At 36.7% G+C, this 18759-nt stretch overlaps 5 protein-coding genes across 10 annotated transcripts in view; 3 read left to right on the top strand and 2 right to left on the bottom strand.

Annotated features, from left to right (window-relative positions):
• The first annotated feature begins 2380 nt into the window (after positions 1 to 2380).
• Positions 2381 to 5489, top strand: LOC109544632 (short-chain dehydrogenase/reductase family 16C member 6). The gene is made up of 7 exons (XM_019914938.2): positions 2381 to 2658; positions 3976 to 4119; positions 4175 to 4302; positions 4358 to 4593; positions 4714 to 4875; positions 4932 to 5128; positions 5187 to 5489. The coding sequence occupies exons 1-7, from the start codon at positions 2561 to 2563 to the stop codon at positions 5287 to 5289; spliced, it is 1068 nt and encodes a 355-aa protein (XP_019770497.2). The 5' UTR covers positions 2381 to 2560; the 3' UTR covers positions 5290 to 5489.
• Positions 5488 to 7427, bottom strand: LOC109544631 (chitinase domain-containing protein 1). The gene is made up of 6 exons (XM_019914937.2): positions 6850 to 7427; positions 6608 to 6788; positions 6235 to 6438; positions 6021 to 6179; positions 5737 to 5965; positions 5488 to 5681 (listed from the first exon to the last, which is right to left on the bottom strand). The coding sequence occupies exons 1-6, from the start codon at positions 7141 to 7143 to the stop codon at positions 5537 to 5539; spliced, it is 1212 nt and encodes a 403-aa protein (XP_019770496.2). The 5' UTR covers positions 7144 to 7427; the 3' UTR covers positions 5488 to 5536.
• A 677-nt stretch (positions 7428 to 8104) lies between these two features.
• LOC109544605 (gamma-gliadin) lies at positions 8105 to 10794 on the top strand. Its single transcript, XM_019914900.2, has 3 exons — positions 8105 to 9180; positions 9709 to 10003; positions 10057 to 10794. The coding sequence occupies exons 1-3, from the start codon at positions 9163 to 9165 to the stop codon at positions 10695 to 10697; spliced, it is 954 nt and encodes a 317-aa protein (XP_019770459.2). The 5' UTR covers positions 8105 to 9162; the 3' UTR covers positions 10698 to 10794.
• A 269-nt stretch (positions 10795 to 11063) lies between these two features.
• LOC109544410 lies at positions 11064 to 13003 on the top strand. The gene is made up of 9 exons (XM_048663518.1): positions 11064 to 11250; positions 11345 to 11407; positions 11490 to 11576; positions 11664 to 11824; positions 11879 to 11987; positions 12044 to 12187; positions 12239 to 12397; positions 12458 to 12585; positions 12759 to 13003. The coding sequence occupies exons 1-9, from the start codon at positions 11064 to 11066 to the stop codon at positions 12966 to 12968; spliced, it is 1248 nt and encodes a 415-aa protein (XP_048519475.1). The 3' UTR covers positions 12969 to 13003.
• Positions 13004 to 13169: 166 nt separating this feature from the next.
• The window catches only part of LOC109544604 (solute carrier family 46 member 3), a 9553-nt gene continuing 3963 nt past the window's right edge, over positions 13170 to 18759 (bottom strand). Inside the window, exons 1-9 of one of the 6 annotated variants that reach the window (XM_048663512.1) lie at positions 18428 to 18508; positions 15468 to 15722; positions 14860 to 15091; positions 14649 to 14796; positions 14372 to 14566; positions 14009 to 14319; positions 13714 to 13857; positions 13496 to 13652; positions 13170 to 13409 (exon numbers count right to left, since the gene is read on the bottom strand). In XM_048663512.1, coding sequence (XP_048519469.1) covers positions 13343 to 13409; positions 13496 to 13652; positions 13714 to 13857; positions 14009 to 14319; positions 14372 to 14566; positions 14649 to 14796; positions 14860 to 15091; positions 15468 to 15722 — 1509 coding nt within the window. In that variant the 5' untranslated portion in view covers positions 18428 to 18508 and the 3' untranslated portion in view covers positions 13170 to 13342. Of the gene's footprint in view, positions 13410 to 13495; positions 13653 to 13713; positions 13858 to 14008; positions 14320 to 14371; positions 14567 to 14648; positions 14797 to 14859; positions 15092 to 15467; positions 15723 to 15899; positions 15993 to 18049; positions 18379 to 18427; positions 18509 to 18759 lie in introns of those variants that run through there. The other 5 variants (XM_048663508.1, XM_048663510.1, XM_048663511.1 and 2 more) reach the window with 5 other exon arrangements.

Raw genomic sequence — 18759 nt, 5'->3', positions numbered from 1 at the left:
GTTCCTGAGATATAAGCCAAAAAGTGGCACAAAACATGAAATTTTGGCCTAATCTTACATCTAAATGTATAATATTTTAATTTGGTTTTTTGTATGAAAACCACTATTGCCGAACTAAAGTTCCACTTAGTGAAGAGGGGTTTTCATTCTCCATCCAGTGGTGGAAAAGCCGGATCTGTAAATCAAAGGGTTCTTGAGAATGAGCAAAAACGAGTTTGCTCTTGTTTGAACCAATTTTGCAATTATGCCAAACCGCGTAAAACTAATGATTATTAGGTAGATTTTGGCTTCTTGAGTGAAGTTCTGCTAAGGACGCTCCAGTTCATAAATGCATTCTTTAGTTCTCAATCCAGTGTTTCTTCCTCAATCCAACAATTTCTCAATTTTGCAATAATTATCTTAAAACTTTGGCCTTTGGCTGATTTCCAAACAAGTAGCTCTTTCGTCCCTCCCTCCACTGGTCAAAGAAAAAACGACACAGAAAATTGAACAAAAATCGAATTCACCAAACAATCATCCTGAGTGAAATTCACTCATTCATTTGATGTCAATAGAAGAAACGGAAAGCCGGGAAAATGGTGAAAGTTCTGCGTAAACGAAACTTGCTTTTCGAATCAACATTCAACGGCAATGAACGGACGATGGGATGACGGGATTCAGGTCAAAATTGAATTTGTTTAGCGTAAAACTTCGATCTGAGTAAATTTCTAGACAATTTTCTTCTTTATTTAAGCTGTAAGCGTGTAAATTAGAAGCAATACCTGAAAATAATAAACGTTTTTTTTTATTCTACTTAAATGCCTGAATTAATAATATAATGGGGAATTGCTAGATTTCCATTTCGGACGCTTAGACCAAGCCAATATTGAGTACTTGGCAACCAACTGGAAATTTGATAGCAAAACTTAATCGATAGTATGCCCAAATCGACTATAATCTTGTTTGAGCGGTTTTAAAAACATTTAAATTATTTGTGCATCGATACAATCAAGCTTCTAGAATCTAAAGTTAATTGTGCAAATTTGTTCAATAAATAATCTTTTTAAAAAAGCTTTTTATTCAATTTTCCATTACAATATTAATAAACTTCTAAGCTGTTGATATGCCCGAATAATTATAGAGGTCAAATTACTTGCGCTTTTATGCATTTTATTGAGTGCATGGTTAACCGATTTGCTGCATTTGTGTAGTTATTCGATAACCGCGATTCACCCCAGAATTATCAAGTTTATTATTAAGAATCCGGGAAATAACCGATATTCAAACAGCCATCTGATATTTTCTATCTGCAAATTGTACTCTCGACTTCGACTATTTGCGACTGATTTGAAACAATTTCATCTTGTCTAAATTACTAGGAGAAATTGTTGATTCAGTCGCATCAGGCAACTGAGAGAAAGTGTTTTCACAGTGTTTCCACTTGTATATATGTATTATGATGCAAGTTTTTTTTGTAACCAAAGTCACGGTCAGGGCGAAGAGTAAACATGTACGAACGGTACCAACTAACTAAATAAATGTAGGACAAAATTTGCATTATTTTATTTAGTTATTCCCACCAATTTGTAGCAATTTTGGATTGTTTTATTAATTTGGCAGCTTTTTTTGTTCTACGAATATTTACTTATGTGTTAGGCAAAGTGGTGTTCCTTGTCTGCTAGAATAAATTTGTGTTGTTTGTATGTTCATTCTATTCCCAAGCGAAACCGTGCATTTCCTGATTGCCACTAATTCCAGGCAGATTCAGCGTAGAAGCGTTAATTTATGTTACTATGCTTTATATTGTTTTTATCAGATATTTTAATAGAAAACTTAATATACTTAATGAATGTTTAACGGAAGAAAATATATCTTGTTACTTTTTGCTTAGCACCATTTTGTCAATTACAAACCGAAAACACACTGTTCATAGAGTTATATATAAACTATAAACAAGTAGAAACACTTTTAGGTTTCGTTTCTATCTAGTCTTCTACATTTTATCATAATTTTTATCTATTCCTTTATTCTCAGTTCATTCACGGAGCACAAACGGAAATCGTACTTTTCAAATTGTCTTTATACGGAAAACCAGAAGGTTAAGCTCATGCTAATCCAATGACCATCTCACTGTATTGACTTGAACAATTTTCCATCTGAACCGACAAAACTGATGAAGGCTGATAAAGGAGAGTTTTAGAACGGAAACTTAAAAATCAAACTACCGTTTGGTCAGACGAGTTGCCTTCAAATGTTCACAAAACACCAAAAATCTCAAAATCTTCTGTTCAAACTCTGCAAACAAAACTGTTTATGTATTAAATCGCTGCGCTTCAATCCAAAAAATGTACGTGTGTGAAGACGAAGATCTACAAAAAAACGCAATAAAACACGCTAATCTGCCTTGCGCTGAACTGGTACCATCGGAGAAATGGTTCCGGCGAGATGAACGAAAGAACATTCACCAAATCGAGTGCGTTCAACATCCGAACAACCAGAATCAGTGGTACTTTCAGAGGTAAAGGACCGCGTCTACAACACCAAATTAAATCAGATTTTCAAATTGAGTTTTTCCTCCAAAATGAATTACTTTCGTAAGAAAATTGCCGTGGAAACTTTGAGTGCCAATGGGAAGAAACTAGACGGGAAAGTGTATACTCCGAAGCAAAAAGTTCAAAAGTAAGTACCCCTGTAGCTCTAGTAAATTTTCTTGGTCTTAGCAGTTAATTTTTAATTAAATTTACCTAAAATAATTTATTGCTCAAGTCGCTAGCAGTAATTTCTTGTTAACTTCATTTCACTTAATTGAATTTAGTTTAACTGCACCTCAAATGGCAACGAACGTAATTAATTAATGAACAGACACTTGAAAAATCACATTTTACTTTTACTTTATCGTACAAATATGTTCTTTTCATTCCACTGGCCTCTGAAGTGGTTAAAATGTTATTTTATTTTCTGATTGTTTTTACTTTCGTTGTGCACTCTCAGAGTTTTTTATTTGCTTTGATCAGTTTGTTTGCAGGCAAATTTTAGTTTGTCAAAGATGCATCTTTATTTAGTAACAAAATGTTTTCAGTCGAAAATTTCCTTCCGTTTGAAAATATGACTTTTTTAGGAAGCACACAATTTTACTGTATTTATTTACTCTCCCAGTATGTAAAAAGTATCAATCTACTAAAAATGCATCAACAAAACTGCCTTTAAGAACCCAGAAAAGGCATTAAGCGTGCAAAGATTAGGCAAACATTTTACACTTGGAATATCGAAGTGAATGCAAAATCATTATGATTTTTAAATTTTTTTCACTTTATCCCAACAATGGCGAAATTACTGAAAGCGCTTGGCTGGTTTTTAACTCGTACTTATGCTAATCGGAAAATAGCTTTTTAAATTAGTGCCATTTAGAAGGCGAAAATGTAAATGCAAAGTAAAATATTGTGATGCCATTTTACTTTCTCTTACCGCGCCCAAAAATATTGGATAAAATTAGTAAGTAACTATTGAAATATGTAAGTTTTATTAGACTTTTACTAAATATGATAGCTTTTGAGTGCCACTCAAGAAGATTAAACATAACTTGCAAAATAATGCTTCAACTTAATTTAACTTATATGAAAGTTCGTTGATTATAAAGCTGCAGTTCGAAGAACGACATACTTTTCAACGTTGCACCGGACAGTGCAGTTTTGGTGTATTTTTTTCCATAAGTTGCTCGTTCAGAGTAAGATTGTGCACTGAAAACCGTATCACAGTCTACTTATTGCGGTTAATATGTTTCTCTTTCAAACGAAAGCAGACACCGGAAAATTAATACCTGTAATGTATATAGTTATGTTTATTGTTTTCGCAAAATGCGCCACTGTTTGTTGCCAGTATATATTCAGAGTTAATAGGCGGCAATTTTCTAAGACTTTTTCCTTGTATTTGATTTTTCGTTTTTTACCTGGTTTCGACAGTGTCTTATCAGCAATATTTTAAAATGTTTGATTTAAGGATAATGGGGACTTTATACAAAGCGATCCATCAAGCGGTTCTACGTGCAACAGCCATCATACTTAACTTGGTAATTGTAGGATGGCTTTCTGTTTACTACACAATCGAAGCTGCCGTGTCCAATTTGACCCCAGCAAGCCTCAGGTACGTGAAAAAACAACAAAATTGTTAAGTTAAATGTAAACACTTTCTTTTTTAGGACTCTCAAGTCGTTAGGAGGAAGAACTGTTTTGGTAACTGGTGGTGCGGGCGGCGTAGGACAAGAACTTGTTATTCGATTAGCTCGTCAGAAAGCAAAAGTGGTTGTATGGGATGTAAATGAAAAAGGTGAGTAAACTTAGTTTTATTGAGAAAATGAGGTTTTACCCGTTAAATATTTCAGCAATGTCTACCTTGAAGGACCGAGTGGCAGCGGAAGGTTTTAAAATATATACCTACGCAGTGGACGTATCCGATAAGCAGAGCATCTATAAAAATGCTGAAACTGTTAAGGAAGAAGTTGGTCCAGTCGATATCCTAATTAACAATGCAGGAATCGTTTGCGGTCAAACTTTATTGGAATTGCCTGATTATATGATCGAGAAAACTTACAAAGTCAACACACTATCTTGCTATTGGGTCAGTTACTTCATCGCTTAAGCGCACTCTTGAATGGAAAACCTGTAAATCTGTAACTTTTTGCAAAACCAGCTAATACAACGAAAACCCAAATAAAAAAATACTTTCAATGCGTTTTAGACTGCAAAAGCATTTTTGCCTGACATGATTAAGCATGGAAGAGGGCACATCGCTACAGTAGGCAGCCTTACAGGACTTCTAGGGGCTTACAACTGTACAGATTACAGTGGTTCGAAATATGCCACTATTGGATTCCACGAAAGTTTGTCCACTGAACTGAAGGTAGCGTGGGGAGCATTTATATCAGAAAAACTGTTACAAATCTGCACTTTTTTTAGAGTTTGGGCTACGATAAAATCGGCCTTACCATGGTGTGCCCCTATTTTATCAACACTGGAATGTTTGATGGCTGCAAACCAAGTATCCCCATGCTGGAGCCTAAAGGGGTGGCAAAAAGGGTCATTCTTGCCATTCGGCAAAATGAAGAATTCTGCACGATTCCGTCGCGTTTTAATTATTTATTGCCGCTGAAACAGTAAAACCTGCCTTCTAGTTGAGGAAAAATATGCAATGTTAACGAACTGATTTTTCAGCTATCTCCCAAACAAACTCGGTTGGTTGTTACAATTCAGAGTGCTTCGAACGCCACACGCCATGAAAACAATGAGGAAATTCAACGAAGTGGAAGCTGCTTAAGTGCATTGAAATATATTTATTCCAGATTATTGCTAAATTTTGCAAATAAGCCACATTTATACGTAGATTAGTGATGAATCTCAATAAAAGCTAATCCAAAAAAAATCAGTTGCCAACGCAGAACTAACAAACGAGATTAAATTCAACAGGAAAACATTAAGAGGAAAGGAATGGTTGACATAAAAAAACGCAATTAACAACTCATGAATTAAATATTGCGATCACAGATATAAATAGTTTGGAAACGTTAAAGCAAATCGTAAAAATAATCCAGGCCCTGGCCTATTTCCCATATCGAAAGCCCCACCTTCAGATTAAAAGCCAAATCCAGTCTGGCAAAAATAGAAAACAATGTAGGGTAGTACACGATGTGAGTCACTTCATTGTCATCCCTAAAAAATGTATTTAAAGGGCTGTTGAAACGTGCGTATAACACCGAAAACTCACCGATACTCAAAATAATGCTCTCCATAGATTTCATCATATGTAAGAGTGGCATCAGGAACCTTTTTTAACCGGTCGACAAGTTCATGTCCCAGAATATGCCCGCCGCCCCCTTTAGTTAGATAATCGTTCCCGTAGAAGTTAAGACCCATCAAAATTTTGGCTCTTCTAGTTTCGTTTGCAGTTAGGGCAGTAACGCACTCTTGTACCCATCCCAAGGGAGCATTTGGTCCTAAAGAAAATAATTTTATGTAAAATGTCCCTCAATGGGTTATTAACGTTAATACCTGGCATTTCCGGATGCGAGAAATCGTAAGTCATCAAGGAGAAAGCGGTGACAAACTCATAAAGAGCGTCAAATTCCTTTTCAGAAAATAAACTCCTCTGGCTTCTCCTTGGAGGTATAACGAGAATGAAGTCTAACTTATTCTGCGCAAACCCAATGCCTAAAATTCGTTTCGCAATCAGTTAATTTACTCGAAAACCCCAAAATCTACCTACCTATTGAACGAATGAGCTCAACTAGGATTTCCGAATTTACAGCTCCAGCAATTTGGGACCAAACTTCGAGAACAAAACCATCGAATTTGTTTTTTTGGCAAGATTGTACTAAAGTTTCAGTCAATGTTGCTGCTTCCTCAGGATCGCTGAAGAGTGCTTGATAATCTGCAGCGGTCCAGCCTTCAAAGAGAACCCGTGGAACAACTGAAAGAATTAAAAAGGACAAATAGCAATTTCATAGTTCAAGATATTGAAATTATATGAAAAACTATCGCAGCAAACGATGGAAACTAAACGTTCCGCAAGTAGGAATGGTAAAAAAATTACTTGCATTTTACGTTACATTTTAAAATGCTTTGTTCTAATTAACTACCTTTGGTTTTTCGTTCCCTGCCAGCGTTTTTTACATCAATAACCCATTGCTTATCAATGTCGTGTGTTCCTGTAACTTCATATTTCCTTGGACCTGTTCTGCGTATTTGCAGCCAGACTGGACTTATGTGGGTGAACTTATTGCCGAAAATCTTGGCCACATCATACCCATGGTTATTCCACTGCAATGTTTTAAATGCGTATTCAAATGACGCAAAAATAGTACCATTTTTCGATACTCACCGGCGTTACATAGCCCAGAACCATGCCATTAAAATTGAAGTCGTCGGTTTCAGTGAAAAACGCCTGATAATTAGCTAGAATGTCTTTGGCTTTGGCGTCTTCGACCACAAGACCTTTATCAAAAACTGTCGACTTTTGGGGCCCTTTCATCGCTTTGGTCAGCTTTTTCTTCGGTTTTTGGTCTGGCTTCTTTTTGCTTCCTCTGTTTTTCGGCGTCAGGGTTTGAGAGCTGTTTATTTCACACAGGGCGCCAAGAATTAAGGCCACAATTGAAACAATTTTCAAGATATCCATACTTATTTCAATTCTTATCTTCGAGAGTATTATTTACATTTTTGAATACTTAACCTGAAATTCTACTTAAGTTGATGGAAACTCTCTCTCTCTTCTGTTTGGTTGCGATGCAGATAGAAAATCAATTTCCAGAGATTTATTGTGACATTCCTACAAGGTGGCTGCGGTGGCTCATTAGTGCGTCAAGGCGCAAAATTTCAGTAAACATAATTACGAAAATGGATTAAAACATCGTCTTAAAATGATGAAATCTACAACTTATTGGCATTTTTAAATTTACAAAAATTGTATACTAATTTCATGAACGCTATTTGATTTGAAATAATTATCGTTTTCGATTTTTTTTTATTGTCAACATTGAAAAATCCAATAATCCAAAAAACCTTATCTGTTAGAAAGCAGCGATTTCGTGAAATCGTGAAATTATCGAATTTTTCACCGAGCAAATCGAGCCCCGTCGATTGCTAAGCACAGACTGATTTGTCACAATTATATTAGAACTAATCTAATTTTAAGAACATACTAAAATTATCTATAACATTGTTCATTAGATTGCAACAACATTCGAAATAATTGAAGCGGTTAAAGCTCCTATCTTTTACCATTAATTCATTTAAGGTCATTTTTCTATGCAAATAGTCCGTTATTAAAACAGCAAAGTCCGGAAAAACAAGATGCAACGCTTAAATTGTAGTTGAAACTCCAAATAATGCGAATTTTTAGCCGGGTGCACTAATAACTTTTCCATGTTGACAGTAAACAGATTGTTTTTTTTTACAAAACTTGCACTACCGATCACAAAAACATAAAGCAAACCAGCATTTTCTTTTTCAATAAAAATGAATAAAACTCTGAATTTTATCAAGTGAAAGCTTAGTCTGTTCTGACGAATTGACATTTAAATGTGTCAATCAATGGACTTGATTTGACAGCCACAAAATGGCAAATGTGACAAGTTTCGCGCAGACAGTTTTTGCTCAAATTAGACTTAGAAAAGCGCTTTTTATGAAAGTATTGTTTGCATTATGTTCAGCATTCAGAACAATTGGAGCAATTTACTGTATTTTGCCATTAAGATTTCACTTTTTGTATACAAATAGTTCATTGCTAGAGCGATAAATTTCTCAAAAAACTCAGATTAGCAATTTCATTGTAACGCAGGGTAACACTTGATATTTCAGAAAATCGCCAATTTTTCAGACATAACGAACTCATTTTCTGAATTTTCTCTATTATTGGCGGAGGAAAGCGCGCACGGTCGTTCCTATCGACTATCGAGCAAATTGGAGGACAAAATGATATTAACGTGGACGCACCTTTGAAAGCTTGCAACTCGAAAACTAGGACGATTTGGGCAATAGTTTATCAGGGTTATTTTTCGCTCAAAATGACCCCAAGAAGCCGGTTTGCGGAAAATTGCACACTGAATTTGTTATAATTGACAGTTTGCGAATAAGAAAACCCTGTTTTTATCCTATTTTTATCGCTTTAAATTAAAAACAAACAAGACAAATTTTAAAAAATTGTCAAACGTCTCAATTATTTGTATAACAATTGCGATTTATTCACATCAGCGACCAAAAATCAATCAATCCAATTAATTCATTAATTGTCCAATAGTGTTGATAATTAAATCACGTCTTCGCACTATTAAAAATAATTGCATAACCCGAGCAGTTATCGGTTTTTGGTAACTGTATCAGGTATTGGGCAAACTAGGCGTTGCTAACATCCACCTGCGTGACTGCAGTTTCAATTTTTTTATAATCCGCTCTTCGTCTAGCGGCCCCGCAAAAACGAAGATGGCACTAAATGGCTGTAGAATATTTGGTAGGAAAGCCCTGAAGATTAGCAGTGAAAATGAAAGTACCACCTTGGGACATTTCTTCAGCAGGATTCCGTTTTGGCTCTATTATATGGTTCCCCCATTACCTATGCTGATGGCCGAGTATATAAAGAATAAGGCATTCATTATCGCTATTTTATTGTTAGTGAGAAGGTGTGTGGTCAATTGAAGACATGGAATTTAACTTAAGTGTAAGTGATGTCGATGGTTCAAAGTTACATGGAGGTTGAACTATTGAAAATGCTCAGTTTTTAATCTTTGAGGCAAATCTATTGTGTTGTTAAATTTATTGTTAAATTTTGAAAAATTTCGGGTAAACCAGAAATTTTTTGTGTTTTGCCCATTCATTCATTTTTGTTGTCTATAATCTATTAGATTTTTTTAGATTATTTCGCTTATCGTTTGTTATATTCTTCATTAAATCCCCTCAATGTTACTGAACATTAGTGTTGGAATTAGTTCGATTGCTTTTTGAAGACTTCCAATCTTATGAAAAAATACACAGTTTCTTACGACTTTAGTTCGAAAAGTATAATCGGCATTGAATCAAAATATGTACTTTTTTAGAGCCTAAAAAATGATATCAGAGAACTTTACAAATTCATTTCTGGAGCGCTGCAAACGGCGGCAAACTAACCTTTAACTCCCCGATTACGAGTCTGGATTACTGGTCTAAAATGAAACCCTGAATAAAAATACCATACTTCTCTTCTAAATAGCTTCAACTGCTGACTGTCCTGGCAACAGTTGCTCTTGCCGTGGGACAACAACAGCAGCAGCTGCAGCCAGTTGCTCCTCAACCCTCAGCCCCTCTTCTAGGAGTGCGTTACTCAGCAGCCACCGATGTATCCCACATTTCATTCAACTCGCCCCTGGTTACTTATGGATCGTCGCTGAATGAAATTCAATTGCCCGCCGCTCCGGTGCAGCCGGCCAATCTTAAGCAGCTGCCGCAGAGTGAGGAAGCCGCACCCTCACAGCCGAGTGAGGACCAGACTTTGCTGCGCAGCTTTGGTGAGCTTATCTAATTTACTAAAGTCAATTAATAAATAACAAAATTATTGTAGGAACTCAAGGGCAGACTCAGCAACTTCAAGCTGCAGCAACGCCCTCCAATCAGCCGCAGTTCATTTCAGTGCAGCAGTTCCCAGCAAATCCTCAGCTTCAAGTTCAGCCTCAGAACTTACCTGGGAATCAGCAACAGTCTGCATCGAGGTACGCTGCTGCACAGCAGCAGCCTGTTCAAAACTACGCGCCCCATCAGTTTCCAACAGTCCAAAGCCAGCAGCAACAGTATCCGCAGTTCGCTCAACAACAATCTGCCTTGGGATACGAACCAAGACAGTTGCCAGCCATTCAGAGTCAGCAGCAATTTCCTCTTCCTCAATCATACGTTTCTTCTTCAGCGCAGCCTGTGCAGCAATACTTTTCTCCACAAGGGCAATATGTGTTGCCTCAGCAGCAGCAACAGCAGCTGGCAAATGCACTTCCTCAGCAGTATTTGGGCCAGCCGCAGCAGCAACAGCAACTTGTGTCTTCAGCTCCCACTAGCAATGGCTACTTTGCTACTGGTCCATACGCTGCTCAATACCAGCAACCAAATCTACTTGCCCGTCAGCAATATCCTCAAACTGTTGCTGCGGCGCCTCAATTTGTCTCCAGAGTGGCTTTCAACGGACCAACAACTGATTTCAGTTATAGCTTCTAGGTGATAAATAGAAAAATATGCTGAAACATTAACGGTTCCTATGCGTCTGTTTCCATTAGGCGGACAAAGATTGTACATAATATATTATTTTATTAAACTTTTATTTTCTTCGTTGCTTTAAAGCCAGAGATTCAATTAAAAATTGTCTCAACCCGAATCAAACCAGTTGCTGGTCTTGACCTCAGCCCGTTAACCCAGATTCCCGATCAAATTTCTTTTGCGAAGATGACCGGTTAACAAACTCAATTATTCCAGTTGATACTGTTTACTTTTCTTCAGAAGCGAAACGGAAGAATCGGTGCTAAACCCAAAGTTTTTACAACATAAATTAATTACACGTTTGTCGATTAGTCGCGCAGAGTTGAAATGAAAGTGAGAGTGGTGAACTTGAACTACGTTCTTCTAATGCACCTGATCTGCGAACCGGGGATTTCTTCAGCTGAGGATTTTGATATTTGGGGCGATCGTGCCGAAAAAAATGGTCTAGGGAAAGGGAATGAGATGAATTTCAGTTCGATGGTTAAAAATAGTGATATAAGCAGGCTTCCGCGAGGTGAGCCATTAAGAATGATTAATTCTTAGGAGTTCTAAATGCCTACATAATTGATCAGACGCTAAAAATTAATGCAACGCGGTTCTAATTCCAGTTTTAAACTTTTTTCCGGTGCCTTTCGTAGAAGAATGCAAGGCCAATGACGGCCGTAGAAGAGGTGAGTTAAGCAAAGCTTAATAAAACCCTTCAAGAACGTACTAACAATTTCAGATTTAATTAGGGCTGCTTTCTGATTTTAGGCATCTGCATGAACACCTACGAATGTCGCATCCAAGAAGGGAAATCATATGGGTTTTGCGCTCTGGGATTTGGGGTCTGTTGCGTATGTGAGTGCCAACTAACACATAAAATATTAATTGTTCACGTTTGTTGGGCAAACTTTGAATTTACTGACTCACTAGATACGTTTTCAGTTACTGCAACGTGTGATCAAGAGGTGATAAACAACCTGACGTATTTTGTAAACCCGGACTTTCCTGACCTCACCAAAGGAATGTCTTCTTGCACACTGAATGTTAAGAAAATCGAGCCGGAAATTTCGCAAATCCGGCTGGATTTTGTTCACTTTAACCTGGTAGGTTTGCGAAGAAAATTGCTGTTTTATTCTAATTTTCTTGGGGGGTTTAAGGGGCAACCCAATAGACAAACAGGCGTATGCGAAGAGGACGTTTTTCAAATCATCGCAGGTAATTCCAGCGAGGAATTCACGCTCTGCGGCTTAAACAGCGGACAACATGGTAGAATTTGCAGCACCTTTTCAAATAACATTTTAATAACCGTGTTTGATTTGCAGTTTATTTTGATGTAAACAGTCTGGATGAAATCAAAATTGAAATGACCCTGGACAAGAAAGCGGTGTCGCGGTTCTGGGAAATAATCATAACTCAAATGGCTTTCACAGAACAAGCGCCTCCAGGTTGCCTCCAATACTTTACAGGTCAGGAGGAAAAGTTTAAAATTTATCGTCGTAAAAACCACAATTTTTCAGGCCCAGATGGAACTATCCAGACGATGAACTTTGCGGACAATGGAAGACATCTGGCAAATCAAGATTATAACATCTGCATTCGTCAAGAGGAGGGAATGTGCAGCATTGCATATGAACCGTGCCATGAGAATGCTTTTCGGATTGCCCCAAACTCACTAGGTAAATATAAAATTATTAATGTCGTTGGTAATTTCCTAAGAAAAAATCTGTGACGGGCAGACTCTGGCGCAGTTCCAACTAATATGGATGAAGGGTCAGGGGACGAAGAAGTCGAGACTATTTCCAGAGCCCTGAAAATGTGCAATGATAAAATAGTCTTGCCCTGTGACTCTGAGGAGTTAATACTGGTAAGCTGTTAATATTTCTATATAAAACTATAGTCTTTTATATCTTAATCTGTGCATTTTTCATACCAAACATTATTTATGGAATTCCGAACATTCTAAATTAATGTGGGTTTTGATAACCGCCCTTGTTTTTCCAAGCAAAGTTTTCCTAATTAGTTGTCTAATAATTTCAGCCAGGTTTAATGAATATGATGCCTGGAAGTTGCAGCTTAGAACACTGCGGCCTCAGTTTATGCCCTTCGGGAAACTCACCCTGTCGCATAGAAAGTAGCGTGACTCCCTTCAATATTGGGGTGCATTTTGCGGAAAGCGCAGCAGAAGCTTCCCCTGAAGAAAATCTAGGTATGTGTCTCAATTACGAACAAATACCTTGCGGCGACTGAAGCAAGGAAAGTAATTTCGGAAGTCAACAAATGCATAAGCCTTTAACCAATTTCGGCTCGATTTGATTCAAATGTTCATTCAGGAAATGCTGAGCATATTTCCTTACTCGTTAAATGTTCAATACTGTGATATAAATTAGCAATACAGCCATTCATAAAGTTGCAACTTTCATTGTGCAGTAGTAGTAATACAATCCCGTAAAAGATTATAGCATACTTTAATTATTGTCTGTTATACTTGTAAATAGCTTTAAAAAGTCCTATAAATCTAAACATTTGTTAGCGTAAAAATACTAATCAAACCCTGAATACAATAAAACAAACTATATAACATTCGCATATGTTACCTCATTTTAAATATCCAATCAGTGTTGCTATGAAGATTCCTCATATGCCGACTCCGGTTCTAATCTCTCTTCCTTGTATACGAAGTGAATATATCTGGAAACCAAAATAATTTTCAATTTATCTACTACTTTGCAAATGGTAACTAAAGCTATTCAAAGTGTTTTTCAAATCATACTTACAAAACCAGCAAAAACACTCCACCTTGAGAAGCCATTGTCAAATAATAGATAGCTTCTGGATGAGTGTGAATAGTCATATTGTAGAGTTTGCTGTATAAAACACCCGAAACCAGCGGAATTGCGTTATCAGCCACTCCCAACATGGAAAATGCCTTTCCTAAACACAAGAACAATCTGATGTTTGTTGAGAATTATCGGAATCCAAAGAAGAAACGTACTTTGTTTTAATGATCGCACGCAACCCTCAGGGGCGAAATAAAAATCGAGAGCTTTCTTACCTTTTTCCGATGGCAAAACAATTTTGGAAACCATCGAACGAATGATAGGAGCAACGATAGGTCCAAATGCGGCAAAAAAACCACCTAAAACGCAAAATCATATCAAATTTTTCGAATAACGAACGCATTTTCTGCTAAAGAATAATGGGCATAGGCATTCGCCAATTTGTCCACAAATTAATTTCATCCAACTATCGAACTATCAATTCTGTTAGAATAAACGGTTTGGACTTACCAAAATAAAATACCCAAGCCGCTGTAGCAGAAGAATAAAACACCCTTGCTAGTGTATGGGCAAGAGCTCCGGTCATCATTATCACAGTGTCGCGCCACCCAAACAATTTATTCATCAGAGGAACGACCACCAGTAAAACCACAGCTTGAAGGCTGCTCTGGACTGTCCGGAATGTGCTGTATTGACTCACTGTCCAGTGGAACACCAACTGGCAGTAAAGATACATAGTATTGCGTTCGTCCCTTTGGAAAACGTAGAGCGCCATCATCAGGATCAAGAGCATCAGGATGATTCTCTTTTTGTGCGCCCGTCTGTGAATAACATCTTTTTAGAGTAGAATGGAACAGAGGATTGAGTTTTTACTTCTTGCATAAGGTGCTAGTAGTGTCCACTACGTGATTAAAGTCGAAAAAGTCCAAAAATAAATTGTGTGCTTCAGATAGGGGCCTCTGGTTGGACGATGATTGCCATTTCAATCTAATAAGAGAGTACAAGATTGCCACCACCAGAAGACTAGCATTAATTATGAACATTGTTGAATAGGATTGATTAACTTTTCTGGAAATAAATGTATAAAAATTAATTGAAGGAACATCTTTATACATATAACTAGGTGGAGAGCCAACTCCATTGTTTTTACCTAAAAATGTAAGCTCCTAAGGCGATTCCAGTTGGCATCGTGGCCAAATAGGAGACTTCCAGTAAAGTAACTCTCATCGTCCTCGTTTCCAAGCTACATACATCTACCAAGTAAGTGAAAGCTGATGCAAATATAGCCACGTCAGCCCCTAAAACGACGCAGATCTACGTGCTGTTTATTATAACAAACCATAAATTATTAGGATATTTACCGGTAAAAGACATCGGTAAAGTGGCTGTATAAACTATATATTCTACGGGCCAATTGGTTTGCAAAGAATTCACTACTATCATAACGGAATAATACAGCTTTCCAATTAATCCCATTAATAGTGGTACTTTTCTTCCTCTTCTATCCGACCAGGCGCCCATGAAGAACGCTAAAATAATTTGACCAGCATGTCCAGCTATATCGTTCCAAAGATGAAAGTTGGAAACGGTTATCTAAACAGAAATAAAAATCGTACAGGCATGCACCATTTTAGCAGTAGTGGAATTAAATATCATTTAATCTGCAGTAAATCTAATAAAGCAAATTACAATGGCGATAAATAAAAATCCAGTCTGTTTGCTTTAGGATGAGCACAAAGTAGGATTAAGATAAGAGAACATGAAACAGTCAATGTTATTAGGCAAATTAAAGCACATAAAAATAGGCTTTGCGTTTCTAGTGACCTTCTTTGGATATTAATTTAAATATGGGGATTGAACGGCTTTAAACCCATTAAACAATAAATGAAAAGTTCATAACAATCTCAGCCTATATAGCAAAATATTTTTTTAAGACGCCAATATATCCTACAATGTATACAACACATACCTGGACTTCTTTAGTGATATTCTCATATTCCTTATTGTTTATGTTGCGACATATGGTATCATTGTAGCCATGATTAACTGAACAGGCCTTGTAGACGAAAAACGCCTGTTCTATGACAGTGGTGAGCATAAAGGCCATCATGTAGAAAACCAGGGTGGGTTCTACAGTGATATGTCGTAAAAACCTTAGCAGGTAAAAGCAGGCGGTTTTCGTTTGAGATTCGGGAGAAGGCGGATTTTGCAGTGGTTCGTCCATCTGGAAGCAAAAAAATAAGCAACAAAAATTAAATACGCATCAACTAGTTCCGCGCTGATGTAAAATACATTGGCAAAATAAAGTGAGGGTTTAGGGATTGCTATTTATTGGTGATTTGTACGTAACAAAAGTTGAAAACGGGAATTTAGATCAATATTTATAGCGCTTTGGACCTACAGGAACATTTTTCACTCCACCAAACATGCTTAGGAATTGCGAAGCGACGAGGCGACTTCGGTTCAACAACAACAACAAACATGTAGCCTTTCAGGGTATCTATAAGTACCTACTTAAATTAAGATTTGTGATGTTGCGAAATTTGCAACATTTGATTAATATAAAAAAACAGTTCATTACCGCATAAGAATAGAAATGGCGACCTTGTATGCACAAGATTTATCTCCTGCTAAGTACCCGATTTGATGCTGCACATATAAAACGATGTCTAGTAAAATCTGGCGAAATGAATCAACCCGTAACATTTCTATTAGAAATTTTAATTAAAATTCCTAATAGAAACCTTAATCCGTCGATGAAGACGCCTGGCGCAGATGCAAGCAAAACTTGTGGTCCGGTGAAAAAACCTAAACCAGCAAAGATTTTTGAGTATTTATTGAAAATCTAATTAATGAATATTAAAGTTTCAAATATGCATCGATTAAAGCGCCAACCCTTTTGAGTATTTTACGCGTACACTGATTTTAAAACTTCAACAACGGATTTTGCCTCTTTCTTGGGCATCTTTTTCATTTACTTATTAAATCCTCCATAGTGAACATCACGTAGAATATTTTTTAAAAATTGATTTCTTGATAACAGATTACATAAAAGATTTAAGTAAACTCATATACAGGGTGTCCCGTAAACACATGATCAAAAGCATATGGCGATATTCTTTGCATCAAAAGAAGACGATTTGACCTAACTTTTGCGCAAAAACTTTGGCAAAAACTACACCATTTTACAAAGAGCACAAAATTGTGAATAAATGATTAGTGCATCAACCAAAAAAATGAGTCGATTCCATCCACCAAATAAAAAGTTCTGGTAGTTTTTGTACCACGACACTCAAAAATTCAGCAGCTCGATTGTGTCGTCAAAATATGAGTCTTACATAAGAACAAATTCACCGCGAGTTTCACCAAAATACATAGTACCAACCTCTCGATATTTCACAATTTTTTTTTTTAACTTTGACTATTAATATCTGAGGAGCCAGACGTTTTTTGTTAATAAAAGTTAAGTTAGATCGTCGTCTATTGATCCAAAGAATATCGCAGTATCATGTGCTTACGGGACACCCTGTAGATCAGACTGCAGAAAAAATTGCATATTTTGGAAATCCTGAAGAAACATCTCAAATCTTTAATTGAGCTATTTCAATGTGTATTATGATCAATGCGGGTCCTTTATCTAAACGACTGGACAAACTGCAAAAAAGGACGTATCATGCAGTTGAAAAAAATCCCAAACGAACGTGAATATTTCAAAAACGGTCCATTTTTAAGTAACAATGTTAACCCAGCTAGCACCGAACGTGATAATCACGTGAAAAAAGTCCATTTGACGTAACCATGACGTGACAATCACGCGAAAAAAACCAATTTAACGTAACTATAACATAATAATCACGTGATCTGACGTCAATGCGCTGGCTGAAATTCGCGAGTGGAAACTACCGATGGTGGCGCTGGGAAACGTCAAATTACTCGTTGTCGAGTGACAGTTGAGACTTGACAGACTTGTTTATTTAATGGAGTTGATGATATTTATAACATAAAACAATACAAGCACACTTTTCGATCTGTTTCCATTTCTTTAAAAGCTTGCCAAAGTCGATTAGAACAAAACATATCACAATCAGATGTAAAGATCAATGTGACACAAATGTCAACAAAACAAATGTCAAATTACTACATAAATTGTAGTTTTAATTTTAGCCATTAGGGGGCGTCTGGACTTTTGTACTTGCGAATACCATTATGTATTTGTTTAAGTTTGATGATCAATAGAAATATTTACAATCATGTTTTCTCCACTTTCTAGTGTTAATGTTCGTGAAAAACGAATAGTTGCTTAGTCAAATAAAAAACAATCAATTAGCCTAAACACCTTCGGCTTTACTTCTTTTTGGCAAAAAGTCAAATTAGGTACTATTACTACATTTAATGTTTTAATGCGATTGGACGGGCACCTATTAACGCACTTCGACATGCACTAATAATCAATACATGTCAAAACCTGAAAATCTAGACAAGTGAAAACCAGTGATTAGAAGTAATTGCATTGATTAGAAGTAAAAGGAAACAAAAACTTGTGCAAGATACCTTGACTAGTCTCTACACGTCTTGAAAAACTGACCAAACTAGTTGCAAATATATTTTTATCGCACTGCGAGACGTCAGATAATAACTTCGAAATTGTTTACAGATCGTCATTGCCAAACAGCACTTATCAGTAAAGAGATCGAATTTCTAACATGTTAATTTATCTTTGGAATGTTTGACCGCAAGCAATAACAAACAAGACAATGTCCATAACAGTGTAATAATGAGGTTATGTCACACCGGTTCAAGCACGTGATTGGATTCGGCGCCATCGTTCCCCAAAACTGTAACCGAACTTGAATTTTTGGCGCTCATTTCACTCGAATCGAAATGTACATATTAAGTGCTCTTATGTAATAGTACGAAAATCTTATATACCTTTCTAGCGGCGTTAATCCAATCAACTGAAGATAAGCAAAAGGAAAGCCCGATAATGCGGCTGTTACTTACATAAGCTTAATTGCAGGCTCATTATTACGTGTAAGCAATTAGCGCTTATATTTGTTTATAAGCAAGTGCTTATGTTTGATTTGCATTTTTAACAGCAAATTGCAACAGTTAATGTAAATGAAATCATTGTTAAATGATTAATGCTGTTTTGATAAGTAGGTAATTTAAGGTTTCTGGTTATAATACAGTCTGCATTTTTTATACATCTTGTATACAAGTGGTATTAATAGCAACGGCGAATCGAGGGAGGGTCATGGGGG

This window comes from Dendroctonus ponderosae, unplaced genomic scaffold, assembly GCF_020466585.1.
Source record: "Dendroctonus ponderosae isolate FM_Combo_2020 unplaced genomic scaffold, Dpon_F_20191213v2 Dpon_F_20191213_2, whole genome shotgun sequence".
In the NCBI taxonomy this organism is placed as follows: domain Eukaryota; kingdom Metazoa; phylum Arthropoda; class Insecta; order Coleoptera; family Curculionidae; genus Dendroctonus; species Dendroctonus ponderosae.
Note: the sequence above shows the minus strand (reverse complement) of the source record. Positions and strands in the feature narration are given on the sequence as shown.

Bases quoted from the DNA above. Each gene is read 5' to 3' on its own strand.
- LOC109544410 (XM_048663518.1), top strand. From the start codon at position 11,064: ATGAAAGTGAGAGTGGTGAACTTGAACTACGTTCTTCTAATGCACCTG. The intron at 11,251-11,344 runs GTGAGCCATTAA...TTCTAATTCCAG, and splicing joins TATAAGCAGGCTTCCGCGAG to TTTTAAACTTTTTTCCGGTG. The intron at 11,577-11,663 runs GTGAGTGCCAAC...ATACGTTTTCAG, and splicing joins ATTTGGGGTCTGTTGCGTAT to TTACTGCAACGTGTGATCAA.
- LOC109544605 (XM_019914900.2), top strand. The intron at 10,004-10,056 runs GTGAGCTTATCT...AAATTATTGTAG, and splicing joins GACTTTGCTGCGCAGCTTTG to GAACTCAAGGGCAGACTCAG.
- LOC109544632 (XM_019914938.2), top strand. From the start codon at position 2,561: ATGAATTACTTTCGTAAGAAAATTGCCGTGGAAACTTTGAGTGCCAAT. The intron at 2,659-3,975 runs GTAAGTACCCCT...GTTTGATTTAAG, and splicing joins CCGAAGCAAAAAGTTCAAAA to GATAATGGGGACTTTATACA. The intron at 5,129-5,186 runs GTAAAACCTGCC...CTGATTTTTCAG, and splicing joins TATTTATTGCCGCTGAAACA to CTATCTCCCAAACAAACTCG.
- LOC109544631 (XM_019914937.2), bottom strand. From the start codon at position 7,143: ATGGATATCTTGAAAATTGTTTCAATTGTGGCCTTAATTCTTGGCGCC. The intron at 5,966-6,020 runs GTATTAACGTTA...TATTTTCTTTAG, and splicing joins CTCGCATCCGGAAATGCCAG to GACCAAATGCTCCCTTGGGA. The intron at 5,682-5,736 runs GTGAGTTTTCGG...TACATTTTTTAG, and splicing joins GAGCATTATTTTGAGTATCG to GGATGACAATGAAGTGACTC.